General features: G+C 40.9%; 2 protein-coding genes across 2 annotated transcripts; both read left to right on the top strand.

Moving 5' to 3' along the window:
- Positions 1 to 2,202: 2,202 nt before the first annotated feature.
- LOC127696166 (growth-regulated alpha protein) lies at positions 2,203 to 3,967 on the top strand. Its single transcript, XM_052198709.1, has 4 exons — positions 2,203 to 2,328; positions 2,418 to 2,541; positions 2,657 to 2,737; positions 3,400 to 3,967. The coding sequence occupies exons 1-4, from the start codon at positions 2,256 to 2,258 to the stop codon at positions 3,413 to 3,415; spliced, it is 294 nt and encodes a 97-aa protein (XP_052054669.1). The 5' UTR covers positions 2,203 to 2,255; the 3' UTR covers positions 3,416 to 3,967.
- An 11,838-nt stretch (positions 3,968 to 15,805) lies between these two features.
- On the top strand, positions 15,806 to 17,261 carry LOC127696412 (C-X-C motif chemokine 2). The gene is made up of 4 exons (XM_052199150.1): positions 15,806 to 15,935; positions 16,023 to 16,146; positions 16,250 to 16,333; positions 17,058 to 17,261. The coding sequence occupies exons 1-4, from the start codon at positions 15,857 to 15,859 to the stop codon at positions 17,071 to 17,073; spliced, it is 303 nt and encodes a 100-aa protein (XP_052055110.1). The 5' UTR covers positions 15,806 to 15,856; the 3' UTR covers positions 17,074 to 17,261.
- Positions 17,262 to 24,206: the final 6,945 nt, after the last annotated feature.

Raw genomic sequence — 24,206 nt, 5'->3', positions numbered from 1 at the left:
ACCTTCAGTAACTTTTACTTCAAGGATACTTTACAGATGTTAACTGGTTGTATTTTTATATTAGTTCTATGAGGAACTTATTGAGACTTTAAAAAGACTGAAAACGTTTTAAGTTGACTGGGTATGTTTGCTCAAACACGTGACTGGGGATACACATATGTCAGTACAGGTGCTGGCTGAGGCTTCAGGCACTAGATATCCCCGGAGCTGGAGCATGGTTATGAACTGCCTGGTATGGATGCTGGCAACTGAACTTACCTCTTTGGCAAGAACAGAACATACTCTGCTGCTGAGCCATTATTCCAGCCCCAATGAGCTTCTGTTGTAAAGAAATGACTCTTCTGAGTTTGTCTGTGATTTGCAGTGTGTGTATATATACAGTGACATCCAGCTAGAGTAGAACAAGGGGGGAATTCTCTTATCACAGTACGTTTCAAACAGCTACTCTTATGAAAATGGGAAACAGAGGTAGTGTTTGGTGAATACTCTTTTGTGCAGATGGCTACCATTTCGTTGCAGAGTCCTCAGGGAAGGGGAGGAGGGGTGGGTAGTAAGACTCAGCATAGGTGATCTCTGAACTCTCGTGGGGGGGGCATTAATCCTATTCTGAGTACCCCACCTTTATGACCTCGTGTGTATTTGATTATCTCCCAAAGTTTCAGCTGTTAGTACTATCGGATTGAAGTTTAAGGCTTTGACTTGGCAGACAGGGAGTGATCATTCAATCTGTTGCCAATAAAGTTGTAAAGTGCTACGTCTGCTTCCTGTATTCGGTAGCTGTTTGCAGAACACTTAAGTAGCATCCAGATGCTAACACATTTCATCTTAGGATATCATCAGCTGTGTGAGGCAAATACTACTATTGGCTTTCTTTTACAGATGAGAAACATACTTGAGGTTGGAGAAATTGCCAGTGACCATTCCATGGGGATTTTCTGTAGCTGGACTTTAACCCTAACAGTCAGGATGCCCCACATGTAGAACACATCCAGGCCAAGGGTTTCTTCCATCTGATGCCTCCGGGTCTCCCTCACAGAGGCACAGAATCAATGGGACTTCAGCTAGGATCTACATTCAAATATCAACAATGACAAAAAACAAAACAAAACAAAATAAAAACAACAGAAACTGAAGGCTGCATTTAGATAGATTCTGAAATGGTTTAAATAGAGAGCTACAAATATGTCAATAATTATATAAGTCTGGTGTGTTGGCTCCTGAGTCTAAGAAGCACTTGGAAGGTGGAAGGAGAAGGCTTAGAAGTTCAATAGCTAGTTCTAGGTCAGCCTTGTAATAATAATAATAATAGTAATAGTAATAATAATATTCAAAGACTCAGTTTTACAATACAGATAGATTCAGATAGCATGAAAATAGTTGTACAAGTAGACTAATAGTTATATAAAGCCATAGTCCTTTGTAGTTAAACTGGTGCTTGTGACATCAGTGGACTTTTATATCCACGGATCCCCCTCCCCAGCCCAGAAAAAAATCCCACAGCTTTCCCGTGGACTTTCCTTAGTCAAAAACACAATATGACCTGCCATTCAGCAGGGTAGGGATGCTTCGAGAACCATACAGGGAGTTTGGAGTTCGGGAAGTTCTCGAGTTCAAAAAACAAAGAAGAGATTGCTACAGCATTCTAAAATAAACAGGGACCTAGCCTTGACAATGATCTTTCTCCTCACCCTCTTCACTCGCCTCCCAGATAAAAGCCACCAGTTGTGATTTACCACAAAAACAATAGGCAAAAGCCAATGACCTCAGATGGTAGATGTCTTTAAAAAAAAAAAAATGCATTAATCTGAGACCTGAACAGAACCTGCAAAACTCAAAAGATAAGCTCCCATGCCCGCAAATCACTGTAGTACCAAGTGGAATCCTAGGCGGCGTGGCGCCCACGTGCACAGAACGCGTGTGACCCACCCTGCCCTGCAAACTGGGGACTCTGAAGTCTCACTATCTCCCCTGCGCCGTCACTTGTACAGCGAAGCACGTCATTCCGTCCCCTTTGGGACTTTGGGGCAAAAAGCAAAAATCCCAGAGTCTAATCCTTGGGAGTGGAGCAGGGGGGAGGAGCGATGTCCTTTCCGGTTGTGGGGAAACACCCTGTGCTCCGGGAATTTCCCTGGCCCGGAGCTCTGGAGTTTTGAGCATAAAAGGGGATCGCGGGAGTCCTAGAGCTTTAGATCAGGACTCAGAGCCTCTAAGCAGCTCCAACACTCCAGACTCCAGCCACACTCCAGCACAGCACCATGGTCTCAGCCAGCCGCTCACTTCTCTGCGCAGCGCTGCTGCTGTTGCTGGCCACCAGCCACCAGGCGTCAGGTAGGTCTCGCCACTGCTGAGCGGGGAGGAGGGATCTCCGGTGGGCGCAGCCGCCAACAGTCGCGCTGACCCAGTGTCTTCTCCCATAGGGGCGCCCGTCGCCAATGAGCTGCGCTGTCAGTGCCTGCAGACCATGGCAGGGATTCACCTCAAGAACATCCAGAGCTTGAAGGTGAAGCCCCCGGGACCCCACTGCTCCCAAACCGAAGTCATGTGAGTATCTTCCCGCGCAGCCTCTGCCACTTCCCGAGTCGCCCAAATCCTCCTGCGCCCACACACCCATCCTCGTGGGACTTCCTAACACGTGGGTCCCTCTTTCTCTCTGCAGAGCTACACTCAAGAATGGACGCGAGGCTTGCCTTGATCCTGAAGCCCCCTTGGTTCAGAAGATTGTCCAAAAGATGCTAAAGTGAGTTGTGACTTGTGTTTCTTTGCTTGAGACTAGGGTCAAGGGTGGGGTTATTGGCATCTGAGCCCTGAACCTTAATTCTATCAATGAAAGTCTGTTTATCTGGAGGTCGGAAAGTAGTGGTTATTATTTTGGTAATTGACCTTAATTTGAGATCATTAATTGGTTCTGATGCTAGAGAACTGTGACCACACTCAAAACCCCTATGCAAATGGGTGGTGGCAACAGTGTTCCTAAGCTGGAGAAGCTGGAGAAGTGGCCAGTGGCCTATAAAGTCCCTTTAGGGGCTGGGGAAAAAATGGGATTCTTGGCAAAGTGTGCCTCTGAGCTTTCTTTTGCCAGTGAGATTTCCCTGAGTTCAAGGCTAAGGTCTCTGTGAATGTTACATAATTTCTTGAACTTAAACCAAGTAGAGGAGATAATAGCAGTTGTATCACAGGGTTCTGTGTGAGAGAGGATTAAAGTCACACTTGCAAATTAACCTATGGTGGATGTAGGGTTTTTTTTTTTCATGCCAAGCAACTATCTCCCAGGAACCCACGTACAGAGCTCTGGGTGCAGGTGTAGACATGCAGAAACCCCATCTAGAGCCTCAGGGACTGGGATGAGAGGGGAAAGGCTTTGATAACTATTTGTGACAATGACTCTTTTTCTGACTGCAGGGGTGTCCCCAAGTAATGGAGAGAGAAGGCAAACTGCTCTGATGGTACCTGTCTGGTGAACTCTGGCTTCTGACAACAACTCGCTTAACACATTTTACGACTTCTTTTGAGGGTCCTATTTATTTATGTATTTATTTATTCCACAAAGTGTGGTTTTTATTTTACATTAATATTTAACAATGTGGATATGTTTCATCGATGGTAGTTCAGTTCTGATTGTTCAGTTTATAGATGGTAGGCTTAAATATCTCATTAAACTAATATTTATTGGGAGACCATTAAGTGTCAACCACTAGTGCTAGAAGTATGTTGTGTGGGAAGAAGCAAAGAGAGATGAATATTTAGGATCATGTTTTGTATCAGGGTGAGGGCATGTGTGAGAGGCTGTGTCTGTATGTTTTGAAAAGAATGTCAGTTATTTATTGAAAGTCATATTGAAAGTCTTTCATATTATGGTCAACATTGATGTGTTGAAGCTTCCCTTGGACATTTTATGTCTAGTTTGTAGGGCATAATGCCCTTTTATATTCTTTAACCAATGTTTCTCCTTGCCTCTAGACAGAGGAGTTTAAAGGACTGTTACAAATGAAATAAAAATAAAAGTTTTATTTAAAAAAAAATAACATGGGTGCCTTTTGTCTTATTCTTCTTGGCATTGTGGTTTATAGTTAATCCTGTACCTGTGCTGGCTGGAATTTCTTATGGCATGCTTACAATTGGTACCCCTGAAAAACACATTCTATGCTCCCCCAACCTTCTTGATAATTCTAGCTTTTTATAAAACATTGCTATTTTCTACACTGACCAATTTTTTTATTAAAAAAAAATAGTTCCTTTTCTTAAAAAAAAAAACTTTGTTGTTGTTGTTGTTTAATTTTGAGAGAGGGATTGTCTACAGCCAGCCATACCACTCTGAACCCCGATCTCGTAGGATCTCGGAAGCCAAGCAGGGTAGGGCCTGGCTATCATTTGGATGGGAGAGAGGGATCATGCAATACTGTCTAGGCTGGCTTTGGGCTCTGGGTCCTCCTGCTGCAGGCTCCCTGCACGCCAGGATTACATTTACTCAAGTGGACACACCTGGCTCTGAAATTCTTGACAAACTCCTGAAGTCTTACAAACATTTTAACAAGCCTTTTAGTATGTGGGTCTTCCAAACTGTGTAATTACCTTTCCCTTTTAATGAGGTTGGTGACTACAGGTGAACAAGTGGATTCTTTCTATGGACTTTAAAGCTCTGTGTTAATAAAAATGTTAATAAAGGTGATGGTTTATATAGGTAAGTATACACTGTGAGGTAAAATACGTGGTTTAAGGAAGCAGAACACAGCTAAGAAGATGTATAGTTTCAAAACATGTTTTATCAATGGGTAACATATTAAGGACATTTGTAATCAGCTCAGACTATATATTAGGATATATATTATATATTAGGATATCTAAGTAATGCTGAAAAAGAAAAGGAAAAGTTTAGAACTTAAATAATATGAAAGGCAGATAAAAGAGAATAAAAGAAATGACCTCAATCAGGCATGCAGAATCCTGAAGAAATAACCTGAGCAATGTCTGGGGAATCCGACAAAAAGTTTCCCAAAGGTCAGGCTTAATTTCTCAACCCGTGGCACCCTGAGCTAGGCTGATGACTTGTTTCTATAGCAGACCTGAGAAAAGCAATGCATTGGAGAAAGATTGCAAGTCCCAAACTGTACCACATGATACACACACACACACACACACACACACACACACACACGATCAGGGTCTTTGAATGACCGTGGTGCAGGAGGATGGGAAGGGGAAGGGCTCCTCAGTCACACTGATACTCTTCCACATAATCCAGAACCCCAGAGCGTGCAAGACAGCAGCAGCACATAGATTCGAATTTGAGGAACATTCCTCAAAATATCCAACAAGCACACACTTCAGAATGGTCCATCTGAGGGAAAACAGGACAAAAATGTGAACATGTCAGAGAAGACGGAGAAATATGTGAGCCAGACATGATTATGTGAAGCACTGAAGTCAAGAATAGGAAAAAAAAAGACATGGATTTGCTGGTGGAATTTGAATGAAGACTGAGTTTAGTGCACAACAGTGCACTGGGATCAGTCTCTTAGTTTTCATAAATACACTATAACTATGCAGCATGTAGACAATATGAGACACAGAACAAAAATTCAAACAGAGGAACTTTCCTCCACATAAATATTTTAAAATATTAGAATAAATAAAAATTCTAAAATTATTCTCAATTTAAATTTCAAATTTTCAGCATGATTTTGGAAAATGTACAGTAAATAAGACAACTAGGTGGTACACTTTAATACAACTTTACCAATAAAATTACAACAAACTTAGATGGAATTAACAAATAACCTAGTTTTAAAAATGGGGCACAGAGCTAGAGAGCTCACAGCACAGGGATCTGGAACAGCCGAGAAGCACTTAAAGATAATGTTCAACGTCCTTAGTCATCAGGGAGATGCAAATCAAAACGACCCTGAGATTCCAACTCACACTGATCAGAATGACGAAGATCAAAAACCCAGGTGACAGCACATGCTGGCAAGAATGTGGGGAAAGAGGAACACTCCTTTATTGTAGGTGGGATTGCAAGCTGGTACAACCACTCTGGAAATCAAACTGGCAGTTCCTGAAAAAAATTACAAATAGACATACCTGAAGACCCAGCTATGCCACTCTTGGGCATATACCCAAAGGATGCCTCACCATACCAGAGAGGCACATACTCCACAAAGTTCATAGTGGCCTTGTTTGTGATAGCCAGAACCTGGAAACAACCCCAGACGTCCCACAACAGAGGAATGGATTCAGAAAATGTGGTTCATTTACACAATGGAATGCTACTCAGCTATTAAGAATGAGGCATCAGGAGTTTTGCAGGCAAATGGATGGAACTATAAAATATCACCCTGAGTGTGTCTCTAAAAGGGCATACATGGTATGTACTCACTAATAAGTGGATATTAGCCAAAAAGTAAAGAATTCCTAGAATACAACCCACAGAATTTAAGAATTTTAACAAGCAGAAAGGCCAAATGAGAATACCTCAATACTACTTACAAAGGGAAAGGAATTGATCCTGGGAGGCAGAGGGAGGGAGGGATTTGGGTGGGAGTGGGAGAGGAAAGGGGTTACAGGATTAAGTATGGGTGGGTAGGAAAGAAACCCAAGGGTTAGCAGAATGAATGGAAATATGTAGCCTCGGAAGATGGGAGATGGGAAGACACTCTAGAAAGCACCAGAGACCTGGGAGGTGAGAGACTCTCAGGACTCAATGGGAGTGACCTTAGATGAAATGCCCAACAGTGGGGAGAGGGAACTCAAAAAGTCCACCTCCGGTAGATAGACAGGGCCTCAAGAAGAGAGATGATGTTACTAACCCACAGTCAAAATTTCCGACCCAGAATTGTTCCTATCTAAAAGAACTGCAGGGACAAAAGTGGAGAATAGACTGAGGGAAAGGTGGTCCAGTGACCGGCCTAACTGGAGATCACCCATCTCAGGGTGAGCATCACCAAGGAATGCTTACAGACAGGAGCCTAGCATGGCTGTCCTCTGAGAGGCCCAACCAACAGCTGGCTGAGACAAACAAGTCAGGGACCCCTATGGTTGAATTAGGGGAAGAATTGAAGAAACGGAAGAGGAGGGCCACCCTATAGGAAGACCAGCAACTTTCAACTACCTGAGATCCCTGGGAGCTCTCAGACACTGAGCCACCGACCAGACAGCATACATGAGCTGGTCCGAGGACCCTGATGCACACACATCAGGGGACTGACTGGCCTGGCCTTTGTGGGGGAAGATGTGCCTCATCCTAGAGAGAATTGAGGCCCCAAGAAGTAAGGAGGCCTGGTTGCAGGAGCATCCTCTCAGACAGTGGGGAGGAGGAATGGGATGAGGAACGATTGGAACAGGAACCAGGAGGAGGGGGCAAAAGCTGGATTGTTATAATAAAAACAAAAAGACCAAAAAGAAAAGTCAAAGATTGGCGATGGAAATAAGAAAATCTATGCTGCCTGAAGATATTTCTTAAGTATTTGACTCTAAATAGATTAAAATGAAAATAAATAAAAATGTCTCCCATCACACAAAACCTACCTGAAAGGAACTCAATATACATCATTAGTTACTAATATATTATTGATACTTTTATGAACAACTGATCTATTAATGATTGTACATATGGAAACAATAAGTCATAAGAGAATAAAGTCTGATTCAAAATATAAGGGGGGAATTATAGAAGAGACAAAGTGATGTCTAAATTTTACAAATAATGTTAAAATACATAAAACAAACTGGAGAGACTAACAAAAAGCAGTATAAAATCATGATTCATATTTAAAGAAGATTTTTTTGTACCTGGTATGATGGTGGTACACACTTAAAATCTCTGTGCTTAGAGTGTCTTCAGTAAAGACTTGTGTTGGCTACATAGTGACTTAGAAGCCATCTCAGGCTACATGAAATTGTGTCTTTAATTAAAAAGGATTAAAGAGAAGATGTCACTATATGGTTCATGCTGGCCCTAACTATATAATTCACCTACCGTGAATGACATTTATATATTTTATCTGCATAGCCACCATGTTAGCTTCCCATAGATAAAGATTCTAACTTTATCTTTACCTCAATTCTTAATAGGGAAGATATTGAAATATTGCTAATAGTATGGGAAAGTTGAAAAAAATATAATTGAGTTGACTTGACTGACATTTCTAGATAGCTTGTCTGTGATTGCATAAATCACAGTGGATTTGTTGTTGCTGCTTCTGTCATTTTGTTTGTTGTTTGTTGTTTTACTTTTACAGTGTACAGGAAACATTTTCCACAGGAGGCTTCATATTGGCCTTGAAGAATGGATCAAACATAGAAAATGTTGAAATGCTCCAGAAACACACCGTGATCATCACTTTTTACAATGCTGCTGCCTTTCATGTTGAAATAGATGACCATACAATACGCATGCTTGTGTGGTTTAATAACTCATCCCCTCAGCTTCCTAAATTTGCTTTCACAATGCCAGAGTCATCTTGCTTTTTCCTATGCAGCATAAACATCTAGAGTGATATAGTATTACCATGGAGACAACAGACCCACATTCCTTATGTTTATTTTAGACATAGTTTTGTCAATTTTGGAGTTCCCATATTTCTTAGGTTGCATTACATGAATGTAATGCAATTTAATTACGTGATACTATCTTCACAAAAGGCTCTATTTTTTTTTTAAAGAAATGGGAACACATAGTTTTGTATTAAGAATCATTTTGTGTCAAAGTCTTGGAATATGTTCCAGATCTAATATATTAGATTAGTGTTGGTTATTGCTTAGTATTAATTAAAATGAATTCAAATAACTACAAACTACTAAAGGCATAAAAACATTCTTAGCATAATAATAATAATAATAATAATAGACTAGCTGTTTTAGTGGATAGAAGTATCCTACATGGAATAGAATTCTTCCTTTTCTGTTTTACCTTATTCATCTTTTACAAATATGTCACTACCTCTGATATATCTAATAAATGTTTCTGGTTTTAATCTTCATCATCACTTTCTTCTCTTATGTAATTTGAATGATGAAAATCTTCCCGTCTTCTCTCCCTCCTCAGGATAGCTGGTGGATAAACTTTATGGCATGGCATTATGGACACTGGCCATGGAAATGACGTTATGTGCATAGCAGCTTCCCAGTGGAAGCAACATCCGTAGGAATAGACAAGATTCTAAGGGTCACAGTGCCCCTCTTCCTGCACACAGGCTAAGAAGAAGATCAAGAATCAGGGCAGACTGGGTCTCTAAGGAGACCATGTCTTGAACAAAAAAATAAAATAAAATAAAATAAAATAAAATAAAATAAAAGGTGAAAAAAAAACAAAATAAAGAAAACAAACCAAAAAGCTCTCTCACCTTTTTGTTTAGACATGGCCTCCTTAGAGACCTTTGTAAGTGTCCCCGTGGACAAATAAAAGGGTAAGCTGTAAAAGGCAGACAATAAAGGATGCTACTAACTCTCCACAGGCGGCTCTGATGAACTCAGGTACTGCCTTCTCAAGACTGAAAAGGGAAGGGAAAAGTTGCTAAACATTAGCCAATAGGGAAGAAAATTGTTTCCAGCTTATTTTATTGGGAGAGAAAGAAAGTATGGGATGAAATGAAACTCTTAATGAAGTTGTGATCTTTTCTGGAGGATGAACTATGGAATTTTATAGGAAACAATGACATCTGTAGCCAATTTCAAGAATGTTGTAATGAGAAAAGTGTGTATCTATGTGTGTCTGTGTATATGTGTGTGTGTGTGTCCGTGTGTGTCCATGTGTGTGTGTGTGTGTGTGTGTGTGTCTGTGTCTGTGTGTCTGTGTGTCTGTGTGTGTGTGTGTGTCTGTGTGTCTGTGTATATGTGTGTGTGTCTGTGTGTGTATGTATATGTGTCTGTGTGTGTGTGTGTGTGTCTGTCTGTGTGTGTATGTATATGTGTCTGTGTGTGTGTGTGTGTGTGTGAGTGTGTGTGTAAAGCAGAGGTCAACACCATGCCCAGCTCTTATCTGGGTGTGGGGAACTCAGACTCAGGGTCTCATGCTTACGTAGCACATACTTTGCTGACTGAGCCATCTCCCTATTCCTGGAGAATATTTTGTTCTTTAAGACTAATCCCTGTTAGTACAAAGCAAGTCTCAGCATGTTGAAATAGTCTTTTTTTTTTATGTCCTTTCCTATAACTGTGCCAGGATCTAATAAAATCCACCCTCTATGTGTAAGTGTCTGAACAATGGAATTCAGAATAAATGAATAATTTGTATTCAGTAAGGAACTTATGCTAAAAAAATTAAAATTGAATCACTAAGAATGAATTATGGGGTTTAGGTCTTCTCTTTATCTTGTTATTGATTATTCCAATTTTAACACACATTTTCCTGCAACAACAAAACACATCAAAGTAAGTGAATAATTAATAGAATTATGATTATGTTACTTAGTAGTCTCGAAAATCAAAGTATCTCATTGACTTACAAGGCAAAATACCATTGAGGTTTGTTTTAAAAGATTGAATTTATCTCATTATTACATCCAGAGAAAAGCTGGAAAAACGTTACAGACAGGCATGCCTCAGGAAGTCCAGCTTTGTAACAGGAAAAGACACTTTAGGGGAAGACCTCAGGCACACTGATTACTGAGTCCTGGTCAGAAGTCTCAATGAATGTGGGAAACAGTTGATGAAGGATCTTGTTCTTTTCAGTCTCGATTCACAAAGGACCCAGGGGAAGGAACTAGACTGTGATCTTCTGCTGCCCCCACTTGGCCTACGCTCTTTTCTTTTCTTTTCTTTTCTTTTCTTTTTTTTTATCAGTGATATTATTTATTTATTTGCATTTTTTATTCGATATAATTTATTTACATTTCAAATGACTTCCCCTTTTCTAGCCCCCCCACTCCCCGAAAGTCCCGTAAGCCCCCTTCTCTTCCCCTGTCCTCTCACCCACCCCTTCCCACTTCCCCGTTCTGGTTTTGCTGAGTACTGTTTCACTGAGTCTTTCCAGAACCAGGGGCCACTCCTCCTTTCTTCTTGTACCTCATTTGATGTGTGGATTATGTTTTGGGTATTCCAGTTTTCTAGGTTAATATCCACTTAATAGTGAGTGCATACCATGATTCACCTTTTGAGTCTGGGTTACCTCACTTAGTATGATATTCTCTAGCTCCATCCATTTGCCTAAGAATTTCATGAATTCATTGTTTCTAATGGCTGAATAGTACTCCATTGTGTAGATATACCACATTTTTTGCATCCACTCTTCTGTTGAGGGATACCTGGGTTCTTTCCAGCATCTGGCAATTATAAATAGGGCTGCTATGAGCATAGTAGAGCATGTATCCTTATTACATGGTGGGGAATCCTCTGGATATATGCCCAGGAGTGGTATAGCAGGAGCTTCTGGAAGTGAGGTGCCCAGTTTTCGGAGGAACCGCCAGACTGCTTTCCAGAGTGGTTGTACCAATTTGCAACCCCACCAGCAGTGGAGGAGTGTTCCTCTTTCTCCACACCCTCTCCAACACCTGCTGTCTCCTGAATTTTTAATCTTAGCCATCCTGACTGGTGTAAGATGAAATCTTAGGGTTGTTTTGATTTGCATTTCCCTAATGACTAATGAAGTTGAGCATTTTTTAAGATGCTTCCGCTCTTTTCAAACAAGTCTTTGATTGCTCTGTCCTCTCCCTTCAGAAGGCTCCCTGCCTCTCAGAATTATCTCCTTTCCCCGGAAAGCTTCTTTAAAATCGTCTTAACTGAGAAGACCCTCACAGTCACCCTGGGAGCTGGATTAGTTGCAGCTTTTCTCCAATGCCTTAAGTGTGTCTCATGTAGCTTATCACAGCACAGGGTTTTTGTGTCTTCTGCCTCAGGTATTCCCGATCGCAAAGAGAGGTCAAGGGTCATAGGGTCTCTTGACTCTCTAGGTGTCCAAGGCATCTAACTTCATCCTTACGTTATAAAACTTGAGAACTTATATTGAAAATGCTGAGAGAAAGGGAGAAAGGAAGTTGAAAATCGAGCTGAAGCATCCCTCTTGATAGAGGATCTGTCAATAAGTGGAGTCAGCAACACACAACTCCAGGTGAAGTGGACTGAGTGAAAAAAGAATCATCTTTCTGTGACACCGCAAGCCAGGTGGGAGTGGGTGGAAGGCAGAGTTTCCGAGTTCCAGGCTTCTGCCCGGTGACTGTTCTCACTCAGAGGTGGCTTTTCTCTCTCCTGGCTCAGCTTCAAGCTGCCTCTCCCAAGCCCTGGCAGAACTCCAAGGTTCTGGGTTGCCAGCTGCAACCCAGCAGGAAGTAAGGACCTGTTTTGTTTTTTTAAAAAAAATCATTTCCTGACAAAAAGGACTAGAGGGAATTTTTTCTGACTTGGACATGATTATGTCATTTGCCCGCTGGCAAGTTTACCACGGCCTCTACACCGTTTAGGCTCAGGCACTGAGGACCGACAAATGCTCTGTGGGTCTGTCAGCTTACTCTCAGAGCTGGCCATAGATCACTTGTCTTGAACTCAGACTTGGAAGAAAGAGAGATAGCAGGGACTGGAGTCCTGTTTTCCAAAGGATAATGCTTAGAATCAGGCAGAAAAGACAACCATAGTAGAGATGTATGCAAGGATGCTTTGGATTGAATGGAACGAGAGGTCTAGGGATGTTTTAGCCATTCATTTTTATTATATGCAGATGAGTGCTTACTTAAATGCATATACTGATACCACATGCATGGCTGGTACCCACAAAGGCCAGTTCTAGGGCATTGGAGTCCCTAGAACTAGTGTGACAGAGTCAGGCGGCATGTGCGTGTTAGAAAACCAAACCCAGATCCTCTGAATGAGCCACAAGGACTCTTGACTGCTGAGTCATCTCTCCATCCCTGAGTCAGGGATTTAACTCATCATAACGATGTCATTGTTGTTCCCTCAGCCAGATTCATTCACAATTCAGGAAGCACTAGTCGCAAGAGGGCTGGCAGTTGACACATCTTGATTCCTGGTGGCAAGTGGAAAAAACATCAGCGACCGCTAGACTATCCCTGCAGCTTCATCTACGCTCAGCATGAGCACAGCTCTGGCCTTAAAGCATCTCTCATTAAAGTGATCCTCATTAAAGTGGAAAGAAATAATAAATACGGTAAAACGTGAAGGGATAATAAATCAGTGTTTAGTGATGACTCCGTTCCCTTCAAATTGGTGTTAGTATAGGACTTTAAAATCTGGGCACAGAATTTGTCATTTTATTCATACCAAGTGTGATTGGCTGGAGATGGTACTTGCAGGAAGAATTGAATTGTTTTAGTATAATGCCATTTCTCTTGAAAGTTTCAAAAACAGTAAGTCAAAGGTGGTTAGGGACTGGCTATGAAGATGGATATTGTATTAGAAGAAAAACATGCTAGTATTCCATTTGGTAAGCAACTGTTGCTTTACTGGTATTCATTTAGCAATTACTTTTTGAAATGCCCTGTGCTTCAGAGACTACTGAAGACACCCGACACTTTATTCTATTCTCTCTAAGTGTTTCCTTATGTCAGCATCTCAGATTGCACCTGGAAATCCCTAGGGCAGATATTTTCCGTTCTCTACTATCATAAAGAGACTAACAGGCTGACTAGCATCCTGCTAATACTGAAAGTAAATATTTCTTAGTTATTAGAACCTGATAAAGTGGTCCAATTAAATCCATAGAAGTCTTATCTAGGCAGATAAAAATCAAATAAAATGCCTATGAATAAAACGCCTCTTAGAAACTCCGATTTCCATCAGCTTCAATTTTGAAGAGGATGTATATTAATTTGGGTGGGGGGAGGACAATGCATACGTATTTGTTAAATACACCACATTCGTTCTACAAATGTTGTCACTGTGAGTACAATGCCCAGAGACGGTACACCGCTTCACCAGTTTTAAACATTAGAAAAGCTGAAGACATGAGATACAAAGATTTAAAAAAAAAGCAAAAAGCAATCCTTCTAAATCTAAAACTGTGAATCACTTATCTCAGGAAACATCTAATTATCTATAAATTTTCCTAATAATTGAGATGACTATGTTTACTTTCATTCATATTTTGTAGTTTTATGTTTAGTTACTAAAACTAATTAAGTAAGAGACTCATCTAAATTCTTTTTTCCCTTGAGACAGAGTTTCATTAAACAGCCCCATCACCATTACCTGAAGCTCACAGAGATCTCTGTGCCTCTGTCTGCCAAGTTCTGGTATTAAAAGTATATACAATTAATCCCTGCTCCAAATTATCTCCTGAGAAAGGAAAAAAGCTAATAGAAAATTGTTTTATTTTTCAAAAAGTGTGTGTGTGTGTGTGTGTGTGTAAGAATTTTTACTCCTAGGTAGGTCTTTTTTTAGTAACACAGAGGCAAAAACAAATTTTGTTTTATTTTTTTAACTTTAGTATTTAATCTACACTGAGCTTTTACAAACATTAGTGTTTATTCATCTTAACATGTTGAGGTAGTTTCTAACACTTGGGCACATTTCAAAGCTAACAAATTAGCACATCGGTTGCAGGTGGGAGTCTATGTCCCAGTACCTGGTGGCTCAACATTTCCTATCTGGCAGCTCTGAGTATCCACCTGCCTTGGTGTCTTTCACACACGTCTCCGTAAAACGACCACATGGCTCTCAGAGAGCCGTACCCAGACTCACAACTATCTAAAACTTGAGTGTTAGGTGACCAAGAATCCAAAACCGCACCAGTGAAAGGCAAAGGGCCAGAGCTGAGCGTTACAATAGCTTGTCCCAATCAGTGAAAGCCACGCTATGATCCTCTAGTGGAGAAATCAAATCACTGGGACAAGAAAGGATATATACAGTGGGAGAAAAACGAGATTTGTCTCGATAACGGGGACGGGGAGGGGGAGGGAGGGAAGGGGAGAGAGAGAGAGAGAGAGAGAGAGAGAGAGAGAGAGAGAGAGAGAGGTTGTAATCCTGCATTTAGATGTTTCACAGGTAAGCTGACTGTGAAGGGCGTTACCTCCTCTAGGTGTCAGCCCTGACTGGGGAGGAGACTGTCTGCTGGAGAGTCCTTGCCTTCCCCAGCTGGAGATCACCAGAAGACTACCAAATCTGTTTCCTGAATTCATGAAAAGTCTCTTACACCCGATGTGGTGGTGCTCACCGGCACGCTGGAGCCTCGGAAGTTCCAGAATTTCACAGAGGAAGTTATATGAGATTACAACACTTTGTCCTAGGTTAAGCATGAATTAAGCTTTTGACACATCTTCCCCTCCCCGCCGCCCCCTCCCCCCCCCCCCCGCGAGCCCAGTAGAAGGATATGACACAAAATGTGATTTACTCGTGTTCGGTACACAGCAGCTACTCAGGCTGAAAACTCTTCTGTACAGCCTGAGATGACTATATTTCAACAGTGTACTTATGCAGACGTAAATAAATCTTCATCTGGAATTATATATGAGTATGTAACTAACAGAGAAGCACCCCCTTTCCCAGCGGGCACGAGCGAACACACACCTTAATTTCTCCAGTCCTAATGACTAAAGTTCCCCAAACTGTTAAGTCTCCACTGATGACATCGCTCAGTGACCACTGTCCTCTAGCAGGTGGTCACTTCAGCCCAGACATCACTTCCTTCCTCTTGAGAGTTTGGGGAAGGACATCCCTGGGTCCCATAGTGCAAGGGCAGGGCAATAGGATGAGGCGGGCAGCTCAGTCCCCAACCCACTCAGCTTGGGGGCGGGGCGCTGTCTTTCTTCCTGATGCGGGGACCCTGAGCGCAGGGAATTTCCCTGACCCCCGGGCTTTTCCAGCCATCAAGCATAAAAGGAGCTCCGGGGACCTCAGAGCCCCAGACTGTGCCTTGGTGCCTCCAGCAAGCTCCCTACTGCGCTCCAGACTCTGAACCACACTCCAGCCCAGCGCCATGGCCCCTCCCACCTGCCGCCTGCTCACTGCTGTGCTGGTCCTGCTGCTGCTGCTGGCCACAGGCCACCAGACTACAGGTGAGATCCGAGGCTGATGTTTGTGAGGAAGCCTCAGGTGGACGCAGCCATCCACAGCCCCTCTGAACCCACTGTCTTCTCTTACAGGGGCTGTCGTGGTTAGTGAGCTGCGCTGTCAATGCCTGAAGACTCTATCAAGGATTGACTTCAAGAACATCCAGAGTTTGAAGGTGACACCCCCAGGACCCCACTGCACCCAGACAGAAGTCATGTGAGTGTCTCCCTGGGTAGCCTTTGCCACAGACCCTCCTGCAGCCCCATGCTCACCCCAATGAAACTTCGCACCTTCTAATGATCCCTGCATCTCTCTGCAGAGCCACTCTCAAGGATGGTCAGGAAGTTTGTCTCAACCCTCAAGCCCCCTTGGTTCAGAGGATCGTCCAAAAGATACTGAACAAGTGAGTCGTGATTTGTGTTGGTCAGAGTCCTGGCATCCGATTTCTGAAAATTATAGTAGGGAAAAATCAAGGATAACTCCAGTTCAGGAACCTGGATTATTATTTTCATTGTTAACTTTGTCTTGTGATTATCAGTTTGAACTGATAGAAGAAGGAAGGACTTGACCTGTTTCTTTCATCTACACACTCTAATGGATGGTCGCTATGTGTCCCCAAGAATTAAATAGTACTGACCATTGCTGTTGTAAAGCCTGCTATCTATTAAGATTCAACTCTTTACCCCTGCCCTTTCCCTGTCTGCGAGCTGTAAAGTCTAACTCCTGGTTTGGGTCAGGGTGAGCCTTTAAGGCTTCCCAATGAAGAGCTGGGGTTTGCAGTGAGACCACTTGAAATTCAGGTGTAGACTCTGCTTATCCTGAGTTAAGTGAAACAGCAGCAGGTACTGTTCTTGCTTATAACCGCGCCTTAACATTTTTATTCTTAGTATCATTTGGAAAGTTTGAAGTTGGTATAATTGTAAACCCAGCTCTACTACTTTAGTTTTAAAGCACTCAAAGGGTTTATTGCTAGAAAGCACAGCCACGGCTTAGGTAACCCGTCCCTGATGGGGGCTGGAGATGGCTTTGTTTGGAGAATGAAACAAAATCCAGGATGAGGTCAAAAGAAGAGGACTCTGCAATCAGCCTTTAAAACACCCACTAACAGCAACCTTTTCTTATCGCAGAGGCAAGGCTAACTGACCTGGGAAGAAGGACTGTGGGCTGCTGTACCTCAACAGGAAGAACCAAAGAGAAAAGAAACAGCATCTGGGGAAGCCTGGATCGCACCTGATGTGCCTCGCTGTCTGAGAGTTTATCTATTTATTTATCTATGTATTTATTTATTTATTTCTAATGCACAGAGGTCCTTATGTTTATTATGATATTTAAAGATACGTGTTTGCTAATTCACTGTAATATCTTAAAAGGTCATTTTAATATGTTAAAGTTTATTTCAATAATGTTCAGTGCGTTCAATTAAAGTTATTTTACTTGTGTAGTTTGGAAGGTGATGCATTTTTAAATCTATTTATTTATTAGTTTCTGGGGAGATGGTGAGATTGGGCATTAGGGGTGGGGGGACAAACAGATGCAGTCTGATGGCTTTCATGGAAGGAGTGTGTGTGTTCACATCATCTTTTGTGAGCACTGAGAAGAGCAGAACAGCTGTTATTTAGGGTTTAGTATTTCTAAACCATGTGTACAACATTCCTGGTACTGAATTTTCAATGTAATGTTGTGAGTATCCCTTGGACATGTTATGTCTTCCTTGTAAGGCACAGTGCCTTGCTTAGCAATCTCTTCGTCATGCTTTCTCATGTCTTCAAGTAGACACATTTATTTATTCATGTGCTTTTACAAATAACAAAAAAATAAAAACTTTTATAAAAAAAATCCTGTGCTTCAGTTTGTCTTATATATCTCAATATTTCGTTCTTCCATTGTACAAAGGTGTCAGGAATGCATAAGAAGCCATCTTTCTTGCAGAAACAGCTGCTATCCCGGGCTTCCTTGTTTCTGTCAGGAAGGCACATTTAACGCCTTTCAAAGGCGTCTTCCAAAGTCTACGCAGGGGTTGTCTGTGAAAGAATCCCTCTTTAATGTGTTTCCCCCCTAGAAACAGCTTGAGGTTCAACACTAGCACAATAGTTTGTGGAATTTTTAAAAAGTGTATTTAAAGCTCCCATTTAAATTACATTTCTAAGCTTTTATTTATTTGTGTTTTTTATAAACACATCTTGCTTTCCCTCCTAATGAAGTTGATCCGGAACTGCAGTAATGTCCTTCTGCAGAACTCAACTTGTGCAATCAAAATAAAGCTTGGAAAACATGAGAGACTGAGCCCTGTGTCAATGTAAAAGACCTCCCTGAGGGGGTTCTCCTAACCCTAACTCTCGGGGAGAGACGGTTTAGTTTCCCGAAATGCAATTCTTTTCTAACGTTACCAAGTTTGAGTGCTCTCTAAGCATGTCAGTTTTCATGTAAGCTTCCTAGATGAACAGATGCACACTAAACCTCCAGAAAAGAAAGATTGATATACGAGGTGGAAAGAGCTGAGCTGTGGAAACAGCCTTCGGACCTGAGCAGGGAGAAAGGGTGTGTGTGGAGACAGACAGCAGACAGACAGATGCACAGACAGACAGACAGACAGACAGAGACAGAGAGATGGGGACAGAGAGAGACAGGGAGGCAGAGAGAGACAGAAAGATGTGACTCATTGAGCCATCAATTCTGGCTTTTATGCTGAGGTACAGCGTGGAGGTGAGTGGTTGCCTATGGTCTGGCACTCATTAAATTCCTCTATTTAGATAAAAGTGAATTAATAGACTCCTTATGCCCTTTCAGGCACCCTTACTGTTCTTTTACCTCCTCATCTTCTGCATTCATTTCCCTGGACTTCTCTAATTATAAAACCCACTGCCCACACCCCCCTCTCCATTTCCCCTGTCAGATCACTTGTACCAGACTAAATTCATCTATTTAGATAAAACTGAATAGAATTGCTCTTTCTAAGGTAAAGGAAATACTTTGAGACTACAAAGCAACATGATCTTCACAATTCTATTAATTTGTTTCCACTTGGAGAATTTGGTTTCTCGGTGCAGAAAAGGTGCGTCAAATATGGAATAACTGAGGCATATAACAAGATAGTGGAACTGGAACCCATAATTCATTTTTAGTAATTCAAAGTATATGGAAATAGTATACATCTCCAGCCAAATAGAATGCTATATTCTGAATTCCTGATATTGTTCTGATAGGGTGCATTTTATAAGATATTGATATGGTTATAGGAAAGAACATTTAAAAAAAGAGTATTGCAATATGCTAAGATGTGCCTTGTACTGACCTGGATATTCTCATAGGACAAAAAGAACTTTCTCTAGAAATAGGGAAATGGCTCAGACAGCGGACTTCGTGCCACACAAATATGAGAAACTGAGTCTGGATTCCCTGCACCCACTTAAAAAATGGGCATGGTGTTGATTTCTGCCCTACACACACACACACACACACACACATTTTTATGTGTGTGTGGAAATTGATAACTGCAAATATCAATTTCCTATAAAATTTCATAGTTCCTCCTGAAGAGAAGTTTATGACTTTATTAAGAGTTTTATTGCATCCCATACTTCCTTTCCCTCTCTAATAAAACAAACTGAAAAAAATCTACTTCCTTATTGACTAATGACCAATAACTTTTTCCTTTCTTTTTCAACAAACAGGAACAAGACAACGCATTGCTCTTGAGAATGTGGCACTTGGGTCCATCAGGGCTGCCTGTGGAGAGTCAGTGAGCATCTGTTGTCCTCTTGTACTGTTTATCCTTTTATTAGGTCCACTTGTAGAAGACAGTTGTAGAAGACAAAGTCTAGCTGGGGGGAGTTCTTGTTTCCCCTCCTTTGAGACTTGGCCTTTTTAGAGACATAGGCTGGTCCCAATTCTTGATGTCCCCCATCTCAGCCTCCAAAAAGCTTGGATTACAGGCCTGAGCTGCTGTACCTAGAGATGGCTTTTGGCTTTGAGTGAAAGAGAAACTGGAAGATACTGAAATTAAAGCAGGGCAATCAGGCAGGTTGGCAAGTACCAAAACCCATGCAGAGGTAAAAAACTCCAATTACCTAGTAGTCTGACAAAAAGATGGTTTCTTTTTTTTCTTACTAGGAGTGATGGTGGTAATATTCCTACAGTTCAATACAGACTGTTTGGTAAATGATTTGAATTATTATATTCAACTGAGATATGTCCAATCATACTAAAAAAGTTTCACTGGATTGGAGTGGTTTTGCCTTTGCTGTGTTTATGACAGTATCTCTACATAGGCCTGTCTGGCCTGGAACTTGCTATGTAGACCATGCTGGCCTCAAACCCTCAGAGATCCACCTGCCTCTGCCTGAAGCAGTTGTTCTATACTTACATAACTTTTTATCTTGGTGACATTAAAAACCTTAGCATTCCACAATTTCTCTTTGCTAAGTGAATATTAATTATTATATTAGCAAATAATTAGTCTTTGGTGAACACTCCATGGTCATTTCTATTAATGTTGAGTTTTTAGTTTAATACTGGGGCCTGTTACATTGATTTTAAATATTCACTAGTGGTAAGCAATGTGACTGTCACTAGCTTCATTCAGTTCTGCTGTATTTGTCTTGTACAGCTGAAACTTGCACGAACGAGTGTAGTGTCTGCATATCGAAGCCCATGGCTTTTTTGTCCTGTTTATTGAAAATGTCCAGTTGACGCTGGGAAGCTTTTACAGTAGCTGAAAAGAAGTTAAAGAATTGGGAAATACCAGGCTAAAACAAGGACTTCTGACAGTGTTTACTGAATGGGAATGCTCACAAACTACCTAAACAGGATCAGGAGAGACTAAAGGAGAGAGAGGAGAGAGAGGGTCTAGTGGGGACCATTCATAAGCTGTGACTTAGAAAGCACAGGGTTAGTATGAAGGTGAATGATCATCTATGATGTTTAGTTAGCTTCTTATTGGTGTGATAAAACAAACGCAGCTTGGGGTTTATTCTGCCTTGTAGTTCACGGTGGAGCTGCACAGGAGCTTGAGGGAGTTCTGCATGCTTTCCACACAGCCAGGCACCAGGGTAACTGACTAATACCACAGTCTACATGCCTTCTCCCATTCCCAAGCCCCCTTTTTAACCTATTGCTCCCACAGAATGTTGCTGCCCATGATGAGGGAGGGTTGCTCTGCTCTCCCAAGCCTTTCTGTAAAAACAATATTATAAACATAGCAAGACTTACATTTCCATGGTGATCCTAATTCTCATCAAGTTGATGATGATCAACAATTACGTATAATAAGCCCACGCATACAGAAAGTCATATGGTTACGTGGATAATTTTATAGACATTTGTAATTCTTTCATGCACGTGAATAGAGAATATTTCAGAGACACAGCATGTTTTTCTAGGTTTGATTTTTGTGTTATTTTATTTATTTATGTTCTCATACTCATTTGTTTCTGTGTGGGGGCATGTGAGAGCCCCAGAGTGCATGTGGAGCTCAGAGGATGACATACAGGAGTCAGTTTTCTCCTACTGTGTAGATTCCTGGGATCAAAATCAGATCATCGGACTGGCTGGAAGCCCCTTGGCCTGCTGAGCCATCTAGTGTTTGCATTGACAAATTTTGTAATTCCATAATAATATGGATGCAAAAAAATGTAAAATACAGATCATAGAAAAATCTGGTTTTATATGTATAATTCTAAGGCTTCTATAAAACATTTATGTATTCTCATAGTCAGGGTTTCTATTCCTGCACAAACATCATGACCAAGAAGCAAGTTGGGGAGGAAAGGGTTTATTCAGCTTACACTTCCACGTTGCTGTTCATCACTAAAGGAAGTCAGGACTGGAACTCAAGCAGGTCAAGAAGCAGGAGCTGATGCAGAGGCCATGAAGGGAAGTTTCTTCCTGTCTTGCTTCCCTTGGCTTGCTCAGCTTGCTTTCTTATAGAACCCAAGAATACCAGCCCAGGGATGGCACCACACACAAGGGGCCCTCCCCTCTTGATCACTGAGAAAATGCCCCACAGCTGGATCTCATGGAGGCACTTCTCCAACTGAAACTCCTTTCTCTGTGATAGCTCCAGCCTGTGTCACATTGACACACAAAACCAGCCAGTACATATATACACATGCATATTATATTCATGCATATATACAATAAGTACAGTTTTAGGAACTATAGCAAAACTAACAGCCATGCACACTTCCACTACCAAGTCAGAGAACTTTACCAGGAAGCCCTCCCAAGGCTCAGCCCCTCTTTCTCCATGACTTGAATCCAGTGTTGTCTTACCCGTGCCACTAAGGTTAACCCATCATTGGACTTTCAAACAGTTCTCTAGTTTTGCCTTTGAATTTTAGATGAAAGAGATGATGCTTTATAGGTGAGAGTTTATCATTTGGCCACATGTATGTGCACTTGTACAAAGGTGGCTCATTTTGCAAAATTTCATATCAGCATTTGTTTGAAGGCTAGAAATTTTAGTTGCTTGTAGTTTTGCTGTTATGAATGCAAATTTGCTCTAGTTTCCAGTTATATTTATTATAGAGACCCAAGAATATACAGTTAGAAATGGAATTACTAGCTGTGAGGTACTAATTATCAACTTATCTTCAAGTAATAAAGGATGGGCAAGACTATTTTCAAAGTGACAGTTTGGGCCAAAAACAATTCATGAGCATTCCTCGTCTGCCACCTGCTGGTCATTGTGAGACTTAAAACTGTCAGACTACCACTTGACTGCCTAATAGTAGTGACTGGTCTCTATATTCTTTTTCCTTATTACAAATGCACTTTATAACAAAGATATGTGAATATAGTTTCATATAGTTGTAGAAATTTTGAACACAGAAATTTAGAATTAGATTATATTTAATTTATAGATTGGTTTAAAGGGATGGTGAATCTTTTAAAATATTAAATCATTTTATAATATTCATATAGTCTGCAAAATAAGATCTTCAGATTCTTTAAGTTACATTCAAAAGATTTTCTTCTTGCATATTTCTTCTCAAACTTGTGTCTATAAACTTCTGTGGCGTTTCCTTGAATGTTGTTCATAGTATCTTTCGTCCGGACTGCATTTCCTGGTGCTTGGAGAGTAATTTTTATATCCACTGGTATTGTACTGATGTATTTGCATGCCACTTGGAATTTCCTGTATAGACAGTTATGGCATATGTCACTAATGGCAGTTTCGTTTTCTCATTCACAGTCATGTATACCTTTATCTAGCATTACTGTGCTGTTGATGTTCCAGTGCAGTGCAGATTTGAATGCAGGTAGCAATAGCAAGCACTGTTGTTTGGCTCTCAACAAACCCCCTAAACATTTCACCCATAAATATGTAGTTGTAAGCAAATAGTTTGAAATTAATGTATTCTTTTATACTTTGAATTAATACCAACTTGCATTATTCTTGTTATTTATTATTGCTATTATTGGTTTTGTTACTATTATTATTACTAATCACCATCATCGTCATTATCATTATTATTAACATTTCTGCTCCTGGCTCACCTAATGAGCTTCATGAATTCTGAGGGTTTGGGTAGAACTCTGGGCTTTGTGAAGAGCAATTGAAATTTCAGGACTAATTTTTTAAAACCTTACAAAAGGAAAACAGAAATCTCTCTTCATGGTTTGGACTATCAGTTCTGTTTCTCTCCTGTCAGGAACCATCTAGGCTGGGCTAAGCCCAGCACGTGGCCTTCCTGACCATGGCCCACCATTTTTTCATGATCTGCAACAAATGAGCTCTGAGAAGTAAGGTCCCAAAGAGACTTCATCCCAGGACTGCTTCTTGCAGGTGATAAGTCTTTCCTGTCATTATTAAATTAATATAATAATCCCTGAGCCCACCCTATTGAGCAGATTTCCTGCAGATCAACATAAAGATAAACGTTCATGAATTAATGCTGTTCAGATTAACGGATGGTTCTATGGAATTCCTGATTTGACTCAATCTTAGGGAAAAAAAGTTTAAAGAAGTGGTTTTAGTTGTTTTTCTAGAAAGATGTAACAAAGATAGAATCAAAAATAGAATATAACCACGCCTTACAATAGTAAGTAAAAGGTGCATAATAAGAAATACAATGAGCTTTCATAATTATACTAAAAAGATAAATTGGATAGGTAGAAATGTATGTTCAAGGAAGAACAATTAGTTTCAAGGATGAAGCCACAGGCATGCAGTATGATAAAGCAAGGTCATGTAAGAAACTTCTGTTTTTCAATACTATTAAAAACTGCATGGTATTGGTAGATCAGTGGTATAGAATTGAAGACTCAGAAATGAA

The sequence above is a fragment of the Apodemus sylvaticus genome, chromosome 11, assembly GCF_947179515.1.
Source record: "Apodemus sylvaticus chromosome 11, mApoSyl1.1, whole genome shotgun sequence".
In the NCBI taxonomy this organism is placed as follows: domain Eukaryota; kingdom Metazoa; phylum Chordata; class Mammalia; order Rodentia; family Muridae; genus Apodemus; species Apodemus sylvaticus.
This window is presented reverse-complemented; position numbering and strand designations above follow the sequence as displayed.

Coding starts and splice junctions, on each gene's coding strand:
- LOC127696166 (XM_052198709.1), top strand. CDS start 2,256: ATGGTCTCAGCCAGCCGCTCACTTCTCTGCGCAGCGCTGCTGCTGTTG. Junction 2,329..2,417: donor CACCAGCCACCAGGCGTCAG/GTAGGTCTCGCC, acceptor CTTCTCCCATAG/GGGCGCCCGTCGCCAATGAG. Junction 2,542..2,656: donor TGCTCCCAAACCGAAGTCAT/GTGAGTATCTTC, acceptor TTCTCTCTGCAG/AGCTACACTCAAGAATGGAC.
- LOC127696412 (XM_052199150.1), top strand. CDS start 15,857: ATGGCCCCTCCCACCTGCCGCCTGCTCACTGCTGTGCTGGTCCTGCTG. Junction 15,936..16,022: donor CACAGGCCACCAGACTACAG/GTGAGATCCGAG, acceptor CTTCTCTTACAG/GGGCTGTCGTGGTTAGTGAG. Junction 16,147..16,249: donor TGCACCCAGACAGAAGTCAT/GTGAGTGTCTCC, acceptor ATCTCTCTGCAG/AGCCACTCTCAAGGATGGTC.